Source organism: Chlorocebus sabaeus, chromosome X (genome assembly GCF_047675955.1).
Source record: "Chlorocebus sabaeus isolate Y175 chromosome X, mChlSab1.0.hap1, whole genome shotgun sequence".
Taxonomy (NCBI): Eukaryota; Metazoa; Chordata; class Mammalia; order Primates; family Cercopithecidae; genus Chlorocebus; species Chlorocebus sabaeus.
In genome coordinates, this window is record NC_132933.1 from 132,707,206 (window position 1) to 132,724,712 (window position 17,507).

At 38.2% G+C, this 17,507-nt stretch overlaps 1 protein-coding gene across 5 annotated transcripts in view; it reads left to right on the forward strand.

Moving 5' to 3' along the window:
- The window catches only part of RPS6KA3 (ribosomal protein S6 kinase A3), a 116,257-nt gene that overhangs the window by 75,614 nt on the left and 23,136 nt on the right, over positions 1–17,507 (forward strand). For all 5 annotated transcript variants that reach the window (XM_037986399.2, XM_007991257.3, XM_007991258.3 and 2 more), the window contains 7 exons: positions 2,316–2,353; positions 2,879–3,021; positions 4,634–4,704; positions 13,908–13,996; positions 14,486–14,550; positions 14,628–14,730; positions 15,695–15,819. In XM_037986399.2, coding sequence (XP_037842327.1) covers positions 2,316–2,353; positions 2,879–3,021; positions 4,634–4,704; positions 13,908–13,996; positions 14,486–14,550; positions 14,628–14,730; positions 15,695–15,819 — 634 coding nt within the window. The remainder of the gene's footprint in view (positions 1–2,315; positions 2,354–2,878; positions 3,022–4,633; positions 4,705–13,907; positions 13,997–14,485; positions 14,551–14,627; positions 14,731–15,694; positions 15,820–17,507) is intronic.

A 17,507-nucleotide genomic window follows, 5' to 3' on the forward strand; every position in this document is an offset into this window, starting at 1 on the left:
ATATATTAACACCGGAAGAGGGGAAATGCTCATCTGGAACTCTTCTAAGTGATCATTTAGAAATTGTTATACTTTTATATTTTATGTTTGTTTTTTGTTTTTGGATAAGTTTCATATGGTTTTGTTTTTATTCCCCAAATAACTGCTGAGTGTTCCTGATTATTTTCCCAACTTATAACTATTGTGACACAAAATATAATTATTGGTGAGAATGAATATTCAAGCATATAGTCCTTAGAAAAATTACTATAAACATAAGATTAAACATTCATAAAAATGTGTTTTATACTATTTAATTGAATATATTTACCATAGACCATTGTATTGGCATTGGTCATAAAGTTATATTAAAGTATGAGCCTTGTCTCAAGGCTTTAATAAGATCAGATGTAGAGAAGATTGCTTATATTAAGATCTTAAACATACATGTCTAGATGATGCTATTAATTCGAAATAACACTTGGTAAATCATACAAGTAAATACCATCATACAGAACTTAGGAGGAATTTAAATTTTTAGGCCAAATATTTTATGAACTGTTAAGAGTTTTTCAGATTCTTTTAAACTAGAACTCTGTTATAATAAATATGACTAAAAATAATTAGTAACCATTGAAAAGGAATGTTGTTTATTGAGAGTGATACAGTTGACTTTTTCTTTCAAAGATACACTATAAGCATGGTTATCTTAAAAGAATGCATTTGCTATAGAAGGCACAACTAATGCCCTTTCAGCCATATTATCCTTTTTTCTTTCAGAATTACCAAGAATGACTTGAAGTTTGTTTTGTTTTTAGAACTGTTTTTCGTGTTTTCATTAGAAGGGAGGATGATTTCTATAGTACCTAATAATGCCCTTTATATTCTCTAAATGTGTTGATCTCTTCATAATTAAGCATAATCAATACTAATATTTTTCATAACAAGTGCTTGTGATGAAAGAAACTTGAAAAATATGTCCCTACTGAATTACCTTCAGTGGTAAACTTTGTTGTAATTATGTTTGCATTTATGAAATAGAAAGGTTGGTAATATTTTTGTTATAGTAAAATTTTGTAACAAAATTTGACTTGCACATTTTTTAGTTAAAAGTAAGGAAATGCCTATATTGTGGGATAGCTTTAAATATAAGTCAAACAGTTTATTGCTTGACCCCATACCTATCCAGAAATATTAGGTTGGTGCAAAAGCAATTGCCGTTTTTGCCATTACTTTTAATTACTTCTGCACCAACTTAACACAATTATTGGCTTACAGCTTAGTACTCTCTCCTTTCTGTAGCTCCTTGATTAATAGTATTACTCTCCACTCAAGTATCTGCTCAAGCCAGAAATGTGAGTGTCATTCTCCAGTTGTTCTTTATTATGACCCAGTGAGTTCACTAAATGCACTTTATTTTGTCTGTAAATTTCTCTACCCTCCATGAATGTACACCTTTTATGGTCTCCCTTGTCCTTGAGAAGAAGCCCAAACTATTTGGAATGCCCTGTAGGCTCTTTGCAAACAGGCCTTATTCATTCAGCATTTCTTATTTGTACTGTACACTGCCAGACACTGAGCTATAAAGATGAATAAGGTCAAACCTTCTAGGAGCTCACAGTTTTTGGGGAAGAGAGAAAACCTGGAAAATATGTATAGTGAAGGGAGGGATCAATGAAAAACAAGGAGTATGGGGAGGGAGAAGAAGATTGTGTAAAGGTCGTGTCAGGAAAAATAATAATAATAAGGAAATAATGATTGAGTCAGATACCTTTAAAATGACCAAGACAGCTGGGCACGCAGTGGCTCACACCTTAGGGAATAATCCCAGGACTTAGGGAGGCAGAAGCAAGAGGATAGCTTGAGCCCAGCAGTTCAGGACCTGCCTGGGCGACATAGTGAGACCCTATTCTCCACAAAAAGGAAAAAAAGGCAAAATAAAATAACCAAGAGAATGACACGTCTGATGCTTTTGAATTAAATGTGTGGACCCTCTGTCTATTAATGCAGGCACTAGGGGATTTAGTCAAACTACGTCTGCAGAAAGGCATTAGAAAGAGCAGCTGGGAAGAGTACAGGTGATTTGATTCTTTTCCTAATAATTTTCAAGTACCCCTGGCATATTAATACAAGTTTATGGCATTGCCTTTGGGATTTGTTATAAATGTGTGTCCAAAAAATAATTTGTTCCTCCTTTGCCTTTGCCATCTTATTCACAGTCTAAAGCAATATTTTAGAATAAATATGGTGATCTGATGCTTAAGGATGTAATTTCAGTCTTAGCTTCTATAAATCTCTGTTTAGTGTTCTTAAAAGATTTTCTTTGCTTTTTTCAGCATACTTCTTGATGAAGAAGGTCACATCAAGTTAACAGGTAAAAAAAAAAAATCCTCATTTTATTAAAATATTTTCTCCTACAATATATACTTTCCTTTAAGGTTGATTGAGGTACAAATATTGAGTAATACACTGTATTAAAATTAAAAACTTGTATTAGAGCCAGGCGTGGTGGCTCACCCCTGTAATCTCAGCATTCTGGGAGGCCGAGGCAGGTGGATCACTTGAGGTCGGGAATTCAAGACTAGCCTGGCCAACATGGTGAAACCCCATTTCTATTAAAAACACAAAGAAATGAGTTGAGCGTGGTGGTGCACGCCTATAATCCCAGTTACTTGGGAGGCTGAGGCAGGAGCATCACTTGAACCCGGGAGGCAGAGGTTGCAGTGAGCCAAGATGGCGCCACTGTACTCCAGCCTGGGCGACAGAGTGAGACTCCATCTCAAAAAAACTAAAACAGAAAAAAACTTGTATTAGAAAATTTAAATGATTAATGTCAGAACTCAAAGTTTAAAATTTACGTGTGCAAATTTATGTAGGATATTTATATTTGTTTTGGCAGATTTTGGCCTAAGTAAAGAGTCTATTGACCATGAAAAGAAGGCATATTCTTTTTGTGGAACTGTGGAGTATATGGCTCCAGAAGTAGTTAATCGTCGAGGTCATACTCAGAGTGCTGACTGGTGGTCTTTTGGTGTGTTAATGGTAAGGTTTGAATTTGGGGTTTTTTGGTGGGGGGAAGGAGGTTGTTTGTTAAGTGAGGATTAGCAGTGAATATTAAAGAAACTGGTGTTTTTATTTTATTTTATACCATATGTAATAAGTAACCAAGAAAAATTATTATATGCAGTATAGAAGGACTATGAAATCTATTAGCTGCTTCTATCTCGTCCTAATTTGAAAAGGCAAAAAAATATATATATATATTACCATAGATTTCCTGCTAATAGTAACAATCTAAAGCATTAATGGTATTTACTCTTTTGGAGAAACTGGTCCAGAAATCTATTAGTAAGTGACCCTTAAAATAAGTTCGTTTGGTTGGATGCAGTGGCTCACACCTGTAATCCTAGCACTTTGGGAGGCTGAGGCGGGTGGATCACCTGATGTCAGGAGTTCAAGACCAGCTTGGCCAACATGGCAAAACCCCATCTCCACTAAAAATACAAAAATTAGCCAAGCAGAATGGCATATGCCTGTAATCCCAGCCACACAGGAGACTGAGACTGGAGAATTGCTGGAACCTGGGAGGCAGAGGTTGCAGTGAGCCAAGATAATGCCACTGCACTCCAGCCTGGGCAACAGAGCAAGACTCCGTCTCAAAAAAAATAAAATAAGTTCTGCCAGGCGCGGTGGCTCACGCCTATAATCCCAGCACTTTGGGAGGCCGAGGCAGACAGATCACTTAAACTCAGGAGTTCGAAACCACCCTGGCCAACATGGTAAAACCCCGTTTCTACTAAAAATACAAAAATTAGGCTGGGCGTGGTGACTCATGCCTGTAAAACCAGCCTGGACAACATGGTGAAACCCCATCTCTACTACAACTACAAAAAATTAGCCAGGCATGATGGCACACACCTGTAATCCCAGCTACTTGGGAGGCTGAGGCAGGAGAATCACTTGAACCCAGGAGACGGAGATTGCAGTGAGCCAGGATCGTGCCACTGCACTCCAACCTGGGTGACAGAGTGAGACTGTGTCTCAAAAAAAATAAAATGTAAGTTCATATGAAATTGGCATATTTATCAAATTGTTCACATATCTACACTTTAAAATTGCCATTTGAAATGTGATTGTTGAAGCTGAGCATGGTGGCCCATGCCTCTAATCCCAGCACTTTGAGAGGCTGGAGGGGGAGGATCCCTTGAGTCCAAGAGTTCAAGACCAACCTGGGCAACATACTGAGACCTCGTTTCTACAAAAAAATATGTACAAAATTAGCCAGTCATGGTGGCACAGGCTTGTAGTCCCAGCTATTCGGGAAGCTGAGGTGGGAGAATTGCTTGAGCCCAGGAGATGGAAACTGCAGTGAGCTGAGATTGCACCACTGCACTCCAGCCTGGGCTACAGAGCCAGGCCCTGTCTCAAAAATAAAAATGTGATTGATTTCCATAAAAAAAAAAAAAAACTGTATAGCTCAGTTGTTTTAGGATTATCAAGAACTTCAGTAACGAATATGGTAGAAATAGAAAACACTTATTACATAGCAATTTTAAAATATTTGAATATAATTAAGATGATGCTTTTTTTGCCTTCTGGCCTTGAGATTTTATATTTATTGACTAATACTTCTGATTGTTTTGCCTTTCTGTAGTTTGAAATGCTTACTGGTACACTACCTTTCCAAGGAAAAGATCGAAAAGAAACAATGACTATGATTCTTAAGTAAGTACTCCCTTAATATAGATATTTTGATGAGATTTTAAAATAAATGCTTCAGGCTGGGCGCCGTGGCTCATGCGTGTAATCCCGGCACTTTGGGAGGGCGAGGCAGATGGATCACTTAAGATCAGGAGTTCGAGACCAGCCTGGCCAACATGGTGAAATCCCATCTCTACTAAAAATACAAAACTTAGCCGGGCGTGGTAGTGCACACCTGTAGTCTCAGCTACTCGGGAGACTGAGGCGGGAGAATCCCTTGAACCCGGGAGGTGGAGGTTGCAGTGAGCTGATGTCACACCACTGCACTCCATCCTGGGCAACAGAGCGAGACTCTATCTCAAAAAAAGTAAAATAAAATAAATGTTTCACACTAAAAAAATGAGATTTTAGAGTGTTGGCTGTAGTATAAGAAATAATTAAGAAATTCATCAATATTACATCGTTTGAATATGAACAGACTGCATAGATTTAGAGTACTCATATTATCTTCATGTTAATAGTGAAATACTGAAAGCTTTACTTTTGAGATTTGTAATATGACAAGGATGCCCATTATTTCACTTCTGTCCACATTGTCCTGGAAGTCCTAGCCAATATGGTAAGTCAAGCAAAAAAGTAAAGTATAAGGTTTAAAAAGAAGAAATAAAATTATCATTATTTAGATAACATGACTGTATCCATAGAAGATCTAGTCATCAACCTGCACAACATAGCAAAACCCTGTCTCTATAAAAAAATGCAAAAATTAGCCAGTCATGGTGGTAAGCACCTGTATTCCCAGCTACTTTGGGGGGTAGGGGATGGGGACTAAGACAGGAGGATAATTTGAGCCCAGGAGGTTGAGGCTGCAGTGGACTGAGATGGTTCCACTGCACCCCAGCCTGGGTGACAGAGCAAAACCCTGTCTCAAAAAAGAAAGGAAAATCCAGTGATCATATAAATTCTTGGAATTAATAAGAGTTTAGCAAAGTTACTGGATACAAGGTAAATAAACAAAAATCTATTCTGTGTCTCTATACTAGCAAAAGAAAATGGAATTTTTATCCGGGCAAAGTGGCTCACGCCTGTAATCCCAGCACTTTGGCAGGCCGAGGCGGGCAGATCACCTGAGGTCCGGAGTTCGAGACCAGCGTGGCCAACATGGCGAAACCCTGTCTCTACTAAAAATACAAAAAATTAGCCGGGCATGGTGGCAGGCGCCTGTAATCCCAACTAGTCGGGAGGCTGCAGCAGGAGAATCACTTGAACCTGGGAGGTGGAGGTTGCAGTGAGCCAAGATCGTGCCACTACACTCCAGCCTGGGCAACAAGAGTGAAATTCATCTCAAAAAAAAAAAAAAAAATGGAATTTTCAAAGAGGTTACTGTTTACAACGATGTAAAAATTCTCAGATACCTAATGATAAATCTAGCAGAAGTTATGTAAGACCTCTGTTGAAAAAGCCAGAAAATTTTATTTAAAGAAATTTTAAAAGACCAAAATAACTTGAAAGGATATACTGTGTTCATGTTATGACAGACCCAGTGTTGTAAAGATAACAGTTCTATAGATCAGTGTTATCCACTAGAAATACAATGTGAACCAGCCAGGCATGGTGGCTCATGCCTGTAATCCCAGCACTTTGGGATGCCAAGGTGGGCAGATTGCTTGAGCCCAGGGGTTTGACACCAGCTTGGACAACATGGCAAAACCCTATCTCTACAAAAACAAAAATTAAAAAATTAGCCAGATGTGGTGGCACGTGCCAGTAGTCCCAGCCACTTGGGAAACTGAGGTGAGAGGATCACTTGAGCCTGGGAGGTCAAGGCTGCAGTGAGCCCTGATCACACCACTACACTCTAACCTGAGCAACAGAGTGAAGAGTGAGACCCTGTCTCAAAAAAAAAAAAAGAAAAAGAAAAGAAAAGAAATATAATGCGAACCACATACATAATTTTAAGTTTTCTAGTAGCTACATTTAAAAAAGTAAAAAGAGACAGGATGTGGTGGCTCACGCCTGTAATCCCAGCACTTTGGGAGGCCGAGGCGGGTGGATCACCTGAGGTCAGGAGTTCAAGACCAGCCTGGCCAACATGGCAAAACCCTGTCTCTACTAAAAATAAGAAAATTAGCTGGGCGTGGTGGCACACACCTGTAATCCCAGCTACTTGGGAGGCTGAGGCAGGAGAATCACTTGAACCCGGGAGGCGGAGGTTGCAGTGAGCCAAGATCACACCATTGTACTCCAGCCTGGGTGATGAGTGAAACTCTGTCTCAAAAAATAAAAAAGTAAAAAGAAAGTTAATTGTAATATTTTATTTAACCCAGTGTACCCAAGATGTTATTTCAGCATGTAACCAATGTTAAAACATGATTAAGGTATTTGTTTACAACCAGTTTTTTTCATACTCATTTGAAATGCAGTGTATTTTACACTTGCAATGTGGATTGGCACGTTTCAGGTGCTCAGTAGCCGTATGTGGCTAGTGGCTACTATAATGGATGACAAAACTATAGTTTCAATGCAAATAAAATTAAAATCTAACAATTTTTAATGTGGATCTTGATAAACTGATTCTAATCTGATCATACAAAAGACCAAGAATAGCTAAAATACTCTTGAAGACCAAGATAGGAAGACTTGCTTTACCAGGTATTAAGTCTTATTATAACAGTAATTAATATGGCATTGAAACAAGTGTGGAAAGTAGATCTATGCAATAGAATAAAGAGCCCAGAAACATATCTATATATGTGGACACTTAATTTGCAACCATTGGGAATTTCAGAGCAGTAGGGAAAGAATAGCCTTTTCTTAATAAATCATGCTGGAAAAGTTAAATATTCGTATAAAAAATAGGCAGGAAGTGGTGGCTCACACCTGTAATCCGAGCACTTTGGGAGGCTGAGGTGGATCACTTGAGGCCATGAGTTCAAGAATATAAAATTTATCCAGGTGTGGTAGTGCACACCTGTAGCCCTAGCTACTTGGGAGGCTGAGGTGGGAGACTCGCTTAAGCCAAGGAGGTCAAGAGTGCAGTGAGCCATGATCATGCCACTGCCCTCCAGCCTGGGTAATAGAGCAAGACCGTGTCTCAAAAAAAAATTTGCTTTAAAAAATTTTTTTAAATTCCTACCTTCCACCGTACATAAAAATCATTGCCATTCTATTTAGAACCCCAATCAATAAGAAAAAGCCAACCCAATAAAAACATGGGCAAGAGACTTAGGGATCTGACAGAAGATAATATTCAATGGCCAAAAAACTTATGAAAAGATACTCAACCTCGTTAATCAGAAAATGCAAATTAAAATCACAAGGAAATATCACTGCATACTCACCAGAATGGCTAAAATTAAAAAGATTGAAAGGAGCATTCTGAACCATTTGTGGCCCAGACTGCTGCCCTATTCAAAAATTTTGAAAATAAAAATAAAAAGACTGACAGTTCAAAATGGTGGGATGTGAAGCAGTGGCAACTTTTATACATAGCTGGAAGGAATATCAGTACTCATATAACCACTTTGGAAAGCAGTTTTTGTCCTTATCTTCTAAAGACAAATATATGTATATCCTTATCCAATTAGCCCCACTCCTAGACATGGACCCATGTTAAAAGAATCTAGTTACTCACACATCAAAAAACAAGTACAAAGTTGTTCATAGCAACATTATTTGTAATAGCCAAAAAGTGGAAACGTTATTAACAGAAGAGTGAATTAATAAATGATGGTATATTCATACAGTCGAATACAATAGGAGTTGTATTTACTATATGTATTTTAGGCTCTGTGGGCCACACACAGCGTCTGTCACATATTCTTTGTATTTTTTTTCCAACCCTGTAAAAATATAAAACAATTCCTGAGAGCCATTCAAAAACAGGCTGAAGCCTTGGCCCATGGGTGTAGTATGCCATACAACAAAGAAAATGAACAAACCACAGTTACATGCAACAGCTTAGATAAATCTCACAAGAATGTGGAGCTAAGGAAGTTCAGACACAAAAGAAAAAGTACTATATGATTATATTTGTAAAGTTTACAGAGCAGGCAAAACTAAAGCATAGTTTTTAGGGTTCATATTTAGATGGTTAAAAGCCTGAGGCAAAATAAGGAAAGTGGTTACATTGGATGAGAGGTTCTGGCAATGTTATGTGTCTTGGCCAGGTCAGTTTGTGGCAAATAATTGAGCTATGTACTTTGGGTGTTTTTGTTCGGGGTTTTTTGGGGTATTTTATATTATTCTACACAATAAAAAAGGTCTAAAAAGATGTGCTACATAAATGAATGTTCACTGAACTTTCATCACTGAACCTTTATCACTTCATCTACTTTGATCCCTCCCTTTCAGCGAACAAACACTCTCGTGTTGAAGAACTAAATCCTTCTTTGACTTGGCCTTCCTTTCAAGTTAGTGTACCATCTTCCTGCATCCTTTCAACACAAAGCCTTTTTAAGAAGTAGTCTGTGCTTTCTGTTTCTACTTTTTTGGCTGCTTTTATTTCACAGCCTATTTGTCATTCATCCCCACCACTCTGCTGAAACTGCTCTCCCTGTGGCTATCAGTGGTCTTCTAGTTGCTAAAACCAGGGTTAAGTTGTCAAAAGGATGACTGTACCATTCATTCACACAATTCATTTAACAGAGGTTTCAGTTCTTGCTACTCATACTTGAGACGTAGTATTAACAAGACTGAAAAGGTCTTTGGTGGACTTCAGAACTTATATTTTAGTGGGGGAGACAAGGAATTAATATCTAAACAATTTCAGGTAGTAATAGGAGATATAAGGATAATAAATCAGAAATCTGTACTTGTAATAGTGACCCCTTACTGTGTGAGGGAAGGAGCAGAAAGCAGGAGCCATATTAGATGGGACACTCAAGAAAGGCATCTCTGAGTATTTGACACTGTTGACCACTCCCTCCCTCCATAGTTTTTCATACTTTCATCTGCTTCTCCCACCTCTCTAACCATTCCCCTTTTGGTCACTTTTACATGACTTCTTCTCTTCCTGTTTTTCCTTTTTTAATTATAAAAATTTTCAAAAATGAATTCTCAAAAATAGAATAATTCAGTGAACACATATACCTCTCACCCAGATTCGACATTTATTAAGATTTGGCCGTTTCGCTTTATCTATTCTTTTTTTCTTTTCTTTACTGAAGTATTATAAGTATTCCAGACATATCTACTTAATTCAGTTTGCCTTGCTAAAAATATGGATGTTTTCTTACACATCCACATAAAACTAGCAATAATGCTTAGTTATCATCAGTCCTTAACCAATTTTTTCAGATTTTCTTCAAAACTGTGTCTTTACAGTTGGATCCAAATCAAGTGTGCACTTTCCATTTGGTTGTACTTCTTAAACTTCTGTTAGTCTAGAACAATCTATCCCTGCTTTTCCCCTGCTGTTTATTCGTAGAAACCAAGTCAGTTGTTTTATGGAACTCTGCTTTCTGGATTTATCTTGTCAAAGAATGAGACCCCCTCTCAACATTTGAAATAAAGCATAAAACTTATTTTATTCCTTGCTATGGTAAGGCTAAAGTCTCCCCAAACGCAGTAGACCACTAATCTTATATAGAGTTTTGAGGAAGGGTGGAGCTCAAGAACTGGCAGATTTTCAGGTCTATAAGTGGGTTGACATTATCTGTAAGAATGTGATTATTTGGGTGGGACTGTTGTTGATCAGTGGGCACTCAGGTGTGTTTATTGGAGTGAGTCCATTCCTGTTTCACTAATTTTCAGAGACAAAAAGCAGTTACTCATCCTTGCAGGTGTTCACTAGGCAAGTTGTCATTGATCAATTCAATGGATTTTAAACCAACTGAAAGAATTTAAAACTAGTTCTGGTGGTTCTCTTGTTACCATGGTTACATAACAATTAGTCTTTTCCTAAGAGTATGGAAACTTTTTTTATTCCCTTAGTGTTATTAACTTGATCCTCTGTCCTATTTTTGGTTAAATTGTTTTAGCAAGATTATTTCACAGCTAATACTGTGTGGTCCTTATTACATCAGGAGGCTTACAATACCTTGTTGCCCCCACTTTAAAAGTGATGGGCTCCAATGGTTGCAGCTGATTCCTCCATTGTAAAGTTCCCTGTCATGCTTTTAACTAATGGTTCTATCCATTAATAATCATTACTTGGAACAGTTATTTTATAAGGAATTCAAAAGTGATGAATTGCTTTTTTTTTTTTTTTTTTTTAAGGGCGGGGGTGGTTTAGAAACGAGATCTTGCTCTGTTGCCCAGACTTGAATGCAGTGGCATGATCACAGCTCACTGCAACATCAAACTCCTGGGCTAAAACGATCCTCCTGCCTCAGCCTCTCGAGTAGCTAGGACTACAGGTGTACCACCACGCCCAGCCAAGTTCTTTAATCTCTTGTACAGATGATATGTTGCTATGTTGCCAGGCTGGTCTCAAACTCCTGGGCTCAAGTGATCCTCCCACCTCCGCCTCCCAAAGTGTTGGGATTATAGGCATGAGCCACTATGTCCGGCCATGATTTTCTATTATTATTATTCCTTCCTCATTTATTAGCTGGTATTTTCTCAACAAACTTTCCCTCATCAACTATGATGATTTAATTACTTGAATTAAGGCTCATCCAAGAAAAAGAGAATAAATACGTAATTATTTTCTTAATTGTTTCTAATGTCAGAGCCCTAGTTCCTTCCTAGTGGGGGTAATATCCAGTGAGTTGAGTTTTTGTGTTTTGACTTTGCTTTTTCTTATTTTACTATAATAAACTAATTGGATTTAATAGTCAGTGTGATTCAGCCAATTGCATTCATTATTTTTAATGCCCAAATTGTTCTTTTTCTGACTACCTTTTAAATGGTCTTGTCCCCCAGAATCCATCTATGATATGCTTTTCTTCCCCCTCTGCACTCTTTCCTGACTGACTTGTCTTTCCTATAACTACCGTCTACATTTTAATTACTCTCAAATCACTCTTTCTTACATGAATTTACCAAGCATTAGACCTGTGTTTCCATTTACTCACCTGCCTGGCGCTCCCAAAATATATTACATGCATGACTTCACATCTTTGAACTAAAGGTATCTTTATTTGCTGTTCTTTTCTTATACTCCCAGTTATCAGCATTTTCATGCACCCTCTTTCCCAAACCAGAAACCTGGAAATCATTTTTTGTTCCTTCTCTCTTTTGCATGATTAGGTATTCTCCACATTCGATCTCAGAATTATTTCACTGTTCCAGCCTTTCCTCTGAATTACGCTGCTGAAAGTATTCAGAAAACAGTGACCTGTTACCCACACTATCTGACCACATTCCTAAGTTGATTGCCTACCAGTTATGACCTCTTCCCACTGCAAATTATTCTCTACTACCCTTGGAGTTACCTTCTTGAAAATAAGTCTGGTCATGTTAGTTCACTGTTTCAGGACCTCTGCTGCATCCCTGTTACCTAATACAATAGTGTTTCCCCAGATTTGTCCAAGAGAGTATTAATTCTACAAGATGTTAATAAATATTCTTTGAAAAAGAGGTGCTGGAAATAAATACTTAGAAAATACTGATTTCGCCCATAATCCCAGCACTTTGAGAGGCTGAGGTGGGAGGATCACTTGAGGCTAGGAGTTCGAGACCATCCTAGCCAACATGGCAAAACTCCATCTCTACAACAACAACAACAAAAAAATCAGCCAGGTGTGGTAGCACACACCTGTAATCCCAACTACTTGGGAGGCTGAGACTCGAGAATCCCTTGATCCCAGAAGGCAGAGGTTGCAGCGAGCCGAGATTGTGCCACTACACTCCAGCCTGGATACTCTGTCTTTAAAAAAAAGCAAAAACAAAAACTGATTTGTTTGCTCTAGATTTCTCAGCCTTTTTATATGCAGTGTATTTTAATTTTGTGTCTCTAATGGGGGATATAATAGATAGCATTCTACAAGCTCATTGGGTCATGAATTTTTTTATTGTTGCTAACTATCTAGAGGGATTAATGTTATTCAGTAAAATTTGGGGAAACACTAGCCAAATGAATAAATTGTTAGCCTTTAGATTGCATTCAAGACCTTTCATAATCTCCCATGTTAAATTAAATATTCCCTACTGTTCCCTTGTCACTCTTTGCATATGTTCTTCTGCATTTGTCTCTTAATGTACTAGCATTGTCTGTATCCATCTTCACCATGGACCATGAGGTTCATGGGCTGTCTTTATCTCTGTATCCTCAGCACTAAACAGTGTCTGGCACGTAATAGCTCAGTAACAACTCACTGAATAATAAATGGATCTGTTTCTGAAATAGGAATTTTCTCCAGCTCTATTATTATTGTCATACTTACAGGATTATTGGTTTCTTTAATTTGTAGGTTTGGAAAAAGAATTAAAATTAGAGCTGAAACAGCCCTTCAGGTTCATCTAGGCCAGCAGTTTTTAGACTGTGTATCTTCAATATTTCATAATCCTCTTTCCCACAGTTCCCCTTCCCTTCAGGGTCTGTTAAAGGGAATAGAAAGGAAAAAGTGGCATATGAAACACATGTTCTCTTAGCAGCTTTAAATGTTAGGTTTCTTAAATTCCCTTTGAGGAGGAGTTCCGAGGCTATATGTTGGGAGCTATTGGTCTAGAGTCAAATCCCTTTGCTTATAAAGAAATGATAACAGGCCCAGAATAATTGACTTTCCCAGTGTCACAAAGTTCTTGGTAACAGCCAGAACTAGGATTCAAATGATCTTACTTTCACAGTGCTCTTTGCAAAATTTTGAAAAGTGAAAAAGCTCATTAGCTTATACGCTAAAATTCAGTTATGTGTTCACATGAAAACCTGTACATAAATGTTCACTGTAGCTTTATTCATATTAGCCCAAAACTGGGCACAACCCAAATGTCCTTCAACAGATAATGGATAAACAAACTGTGACATACTCATACAGAAGTCATACATGTAATAAAATGGCATAGAACTAAACACACACACAAATAAGTGCAAATAAAACCAGTGCCATGTGAATGCGATCATTGGATTGTCTCCATGTCAATATCCTGGATGTGATATTGTACTGTAGTTTTGTAAGATGTTACTATTGGGGGAAACTGGGTAAAGGGCACAGGGCATCTCTCTGTATTATTTCTTACAACTGAGTGTGAATCTACAAGTATCTCAAAAAGTTTAAGAATTTTTAAAAATAAAAATACAGATGCCTCCAAAAAGTAAAATATTATGTGGATTTATTATTTAGAGCCAAACTTGGAATGCCACAGTTTTTGAGTCCTGAAGCCCAGAGTCTTTTGCGAATGCTTTTCAAGCGAAATCCTGCAAACAGATTAGGTAAAAATTTTAACTAATTTGTTTATGTTGTGTGTTCGTTGGTGTTTGTTTTTCGGGGGGAGTAGATATTTGTTTTGTGGTGGAATTATTGACTATTTAGACAAGGTTGGGCATGGGGGCTCATGCCTGTAATCCCAGCGCTTTAGGAGACCAAGGCAGGAGAATTACTTGAGTCCAGGAGTTCAAGACCAGCCTAGGCAAAATGGCAAAACCTCATCTTTACAAAAAATTCAAAAATTAGCCAGGCATGGTAGTATGCGCCTGTAGTCTGAACTACTCAGGAAGTTGAGGTAGGAGGATCACTTGAGCCTGAGAGGTTGAGGCTGCAGTGAGCTGAGATCACACCACTGCACTCCAGCCTGGGTGACAGAGCAAGCCCTTGTCTCAAAATTAATTAATTAATTAATTAGACAAGTATTGAAAACAAAGGCTGAGCAATATGTATATTTCTCCTTGAAATAAAATTACCAATGAATCCATTTTTGATAGGTGCAGGACCAGATGGAGTTGAAGAAATTAAAAGACATTCATTTTTCTCAACAATAGACTGGAATGTAAGTATAGAATGAAAACTTGCTTGAAATATTTCTTTATAATTAAAATATGTCTAAGTCTCTTTTTTTCCCTCTAGAAACTGTATAGAAGAGAAATTCATCCACCATTTAAACCTGCAACGGGCAGGCCTGAAGATACATTCTATTTTGATCCTGAGTTTACTGCAAAAACTCCCAAAGGTAAGGAGAAAATGTGAAAACCCAAATATAAGACAACAAATATATTTTTTTCTTGTTCAGTCAGAAAATCTTTTCCAGACTCTGGGCGTAGTTGCTCACACCTGTAATCCCAGCACTTTGGGAGGCTGAGGTGAGCAGATCGCTTGAAGCCAGGAGTTCGAGACCAGTCTGGCCAACATAGTGAAACCCCGTCTCTACTAAAAATACCAAAATTAACTGGGTTTGGTGGCATGTGCCTGTAATCCCGGCTACTTGGGTGGCTAAGGCACGAGAATCGCTTGAACCTGGGAGGTGGAGGTTGCAGTGCATCAAAATTGTGCCACTGCACTCCAGCCTGGGTGACAGAGCAAGACTGTCTCAAAAAGAAAAAAAGAAAATCTTTTCCTGGATAACTCTCTATGCTATCTTCAAATCTCCCAAATTTGCTGTAGATCAACCTTGTATCTCCCCCATTGTCCCCCAAATAGGTTATTATTGAGGGCTGCAGTTTCTAATATGGTAGCTAGTAGCCACATGTGGCTAATTAAATTTAAATTAATTAAAATTTAAAATGTAGTTTCTCAGTCACACTAGGCACATTTCAAATGTTGAGAAGCTGCATGTAGCTAGTGGCTATCATATTAGACTGTAAAGATAAAGAAAATTTCTATCATTTCAGGAAATTCAATGGGACAGCATTAATTTTGAATACCATTAACCCTATAATTCATTGATTTATTATATTCTTCAAATGAACTAGCTATTTTCTAGGCTCCGAGGGACTAGGATGTTGGTGTTGTAATGGCAATACACAATCAGAACAGATCGGATACAGTGCCTCACAGGTATCCCGGAAAGCAAGAGGTATATACCGTGTACCTGAGAAGTAGAATTCCAGAATAAGTGAAAAAGGTCGTAGTGTCAACAGTTTTTCACTTAATTTCCTTTCAAATGAATCTTCTTTGTCACTTCTTACTCTTTTCAGATTCACCTGGCATTCCACCTAGTGCTAATGCACATCAGCTTTTTCGGGGGTTTAGTTTTGTTGCTATTACCTCAGATGATGAAAGCCAGGCTATGCAGACAGTTGGTGTACATTCAATTGTTCAGGTGAGTGGATGTCTAAATAATTTTAGATTTGGAATGTTGTAAGATATAGTTCATTCTGTGAATAGATTTTTTTCTACTGACTTCAAGTGAGCAATTTAAAATACATTTTAGACTGGGCACTGTGGCTCACACCCGTAATCCGAGCACTTTGGGAAGCCGAGACAGGTGGATCACTTGAGGTCAGAAGTTCAAGACCAGCCTGGCCAACATGGTGAAACCCCTATCTCTACTAAAAATACAAAAATGAGTTGGGCATGGTGGCGCGTGCCTGTAATTCCAGGTACTCAGGAGGCTGAGGCACAAGAATCACTTGATTTGGAGGCAGAGGTTGCAGTAAGCGGAGATCGCACCACTGCACTCCAGCCTGGGTGACAGAGTTGAAACTCTGTCTCAAAAAATAAAGTAAAATACATTTTATATCATTAACTTTACTCTTAGAAATTTTTTTCACATGTCATTGAAAAGGTTGCAAGAACCCAAATCCTAGATACTTATGTGACTTGAAAGTAGAGTTTTAGGCCAGGCACGGTAGCTCAAGCTTGTAATCCCAGCACTTTGGGAGGCCGAGGCAGGCAGATCATGAGGTTAGGAGTTCGAGACCAGCCTGTCCAACACAGTGAAACCCTGTCCCTACTAAAAATACAAAAATTAGCTGGACGTGGTGGTGCATGCCTGTAATCCCAGCTACTCTGGAGGCCGAGGCAGGAGAATCGCTTGAATCCAAGAGGCAGAGGTTGCAGTGAGCCAAGATCCACCACTGTACTCCAGCCTGGGCAACAGAGCTAGACTCTGTCTCAGAAAAAAAAAAAAAGAAAGTAGAATTTTAAAAGAGTTGAGATAAACATGACGATGTTGTCTATGTCCTCTCCTGTGCCTCAAAATGTTTATCATGCCGAGTTTGTTTCACCCTTTGCCTCCTTCAGGTCAGCTATGATGAATTAAGGTCTTCTGGTTCTTCAATGTCTTAGAACAGGAGTCGGCAGACTTTCTCTGTGAAGTGTTAGATAATACTTGAGGCTTTGTGGGCTATATGGGCTCTGTCACAACTACTCAACTCTGCTATGTATCTCAAAACAGCCACAGACAATACATAAACAAGTGGGCATGGCTGTGTGCTAATAAAACTTTATTTACACACATGGGCAATGAATCAGATTTGGCTCACTGGCCATAGTTTGGCAACCTTTGCCTTAGAAAGATACAAGAAATAAAAATGAACTCAAATCTTAAGTCATCTTTCTAATCAAAGGGAGCTAGATATATCTTTTGAAGCACTGGATTGTTTTTAGGATATCATTTGTACTTGGATTTGCTTGATGTTTAAGTTGCTTTTGCTCTAAAGTTTTTTCATGAGTTATCCTGTTTTCCATTTTGTAGAAAAACAATTAAAACACTGGTTTTTAAGCAGAGCTCATGTTGAAATAGTCTGTGCCATTTACTATGCAAGCATGTGAATGTATGGCAAGTTTTTAAATTATAAATTCTGTACCTAACATAGAAGCCACAAACATACATATTCTACAGAATTCAAATTTTAACATATACAAAGCTCATAGGCATGGATGTCTCATATCAGTATAGCCAAGGGCAACACAACTTTCCTCAGCCTGTTTATGGAATCAATAAGTTGCTGTTCATCATCTACTGTATGTTATTAGTCGCTAACCCATGACCAGCTTCTTTAACAG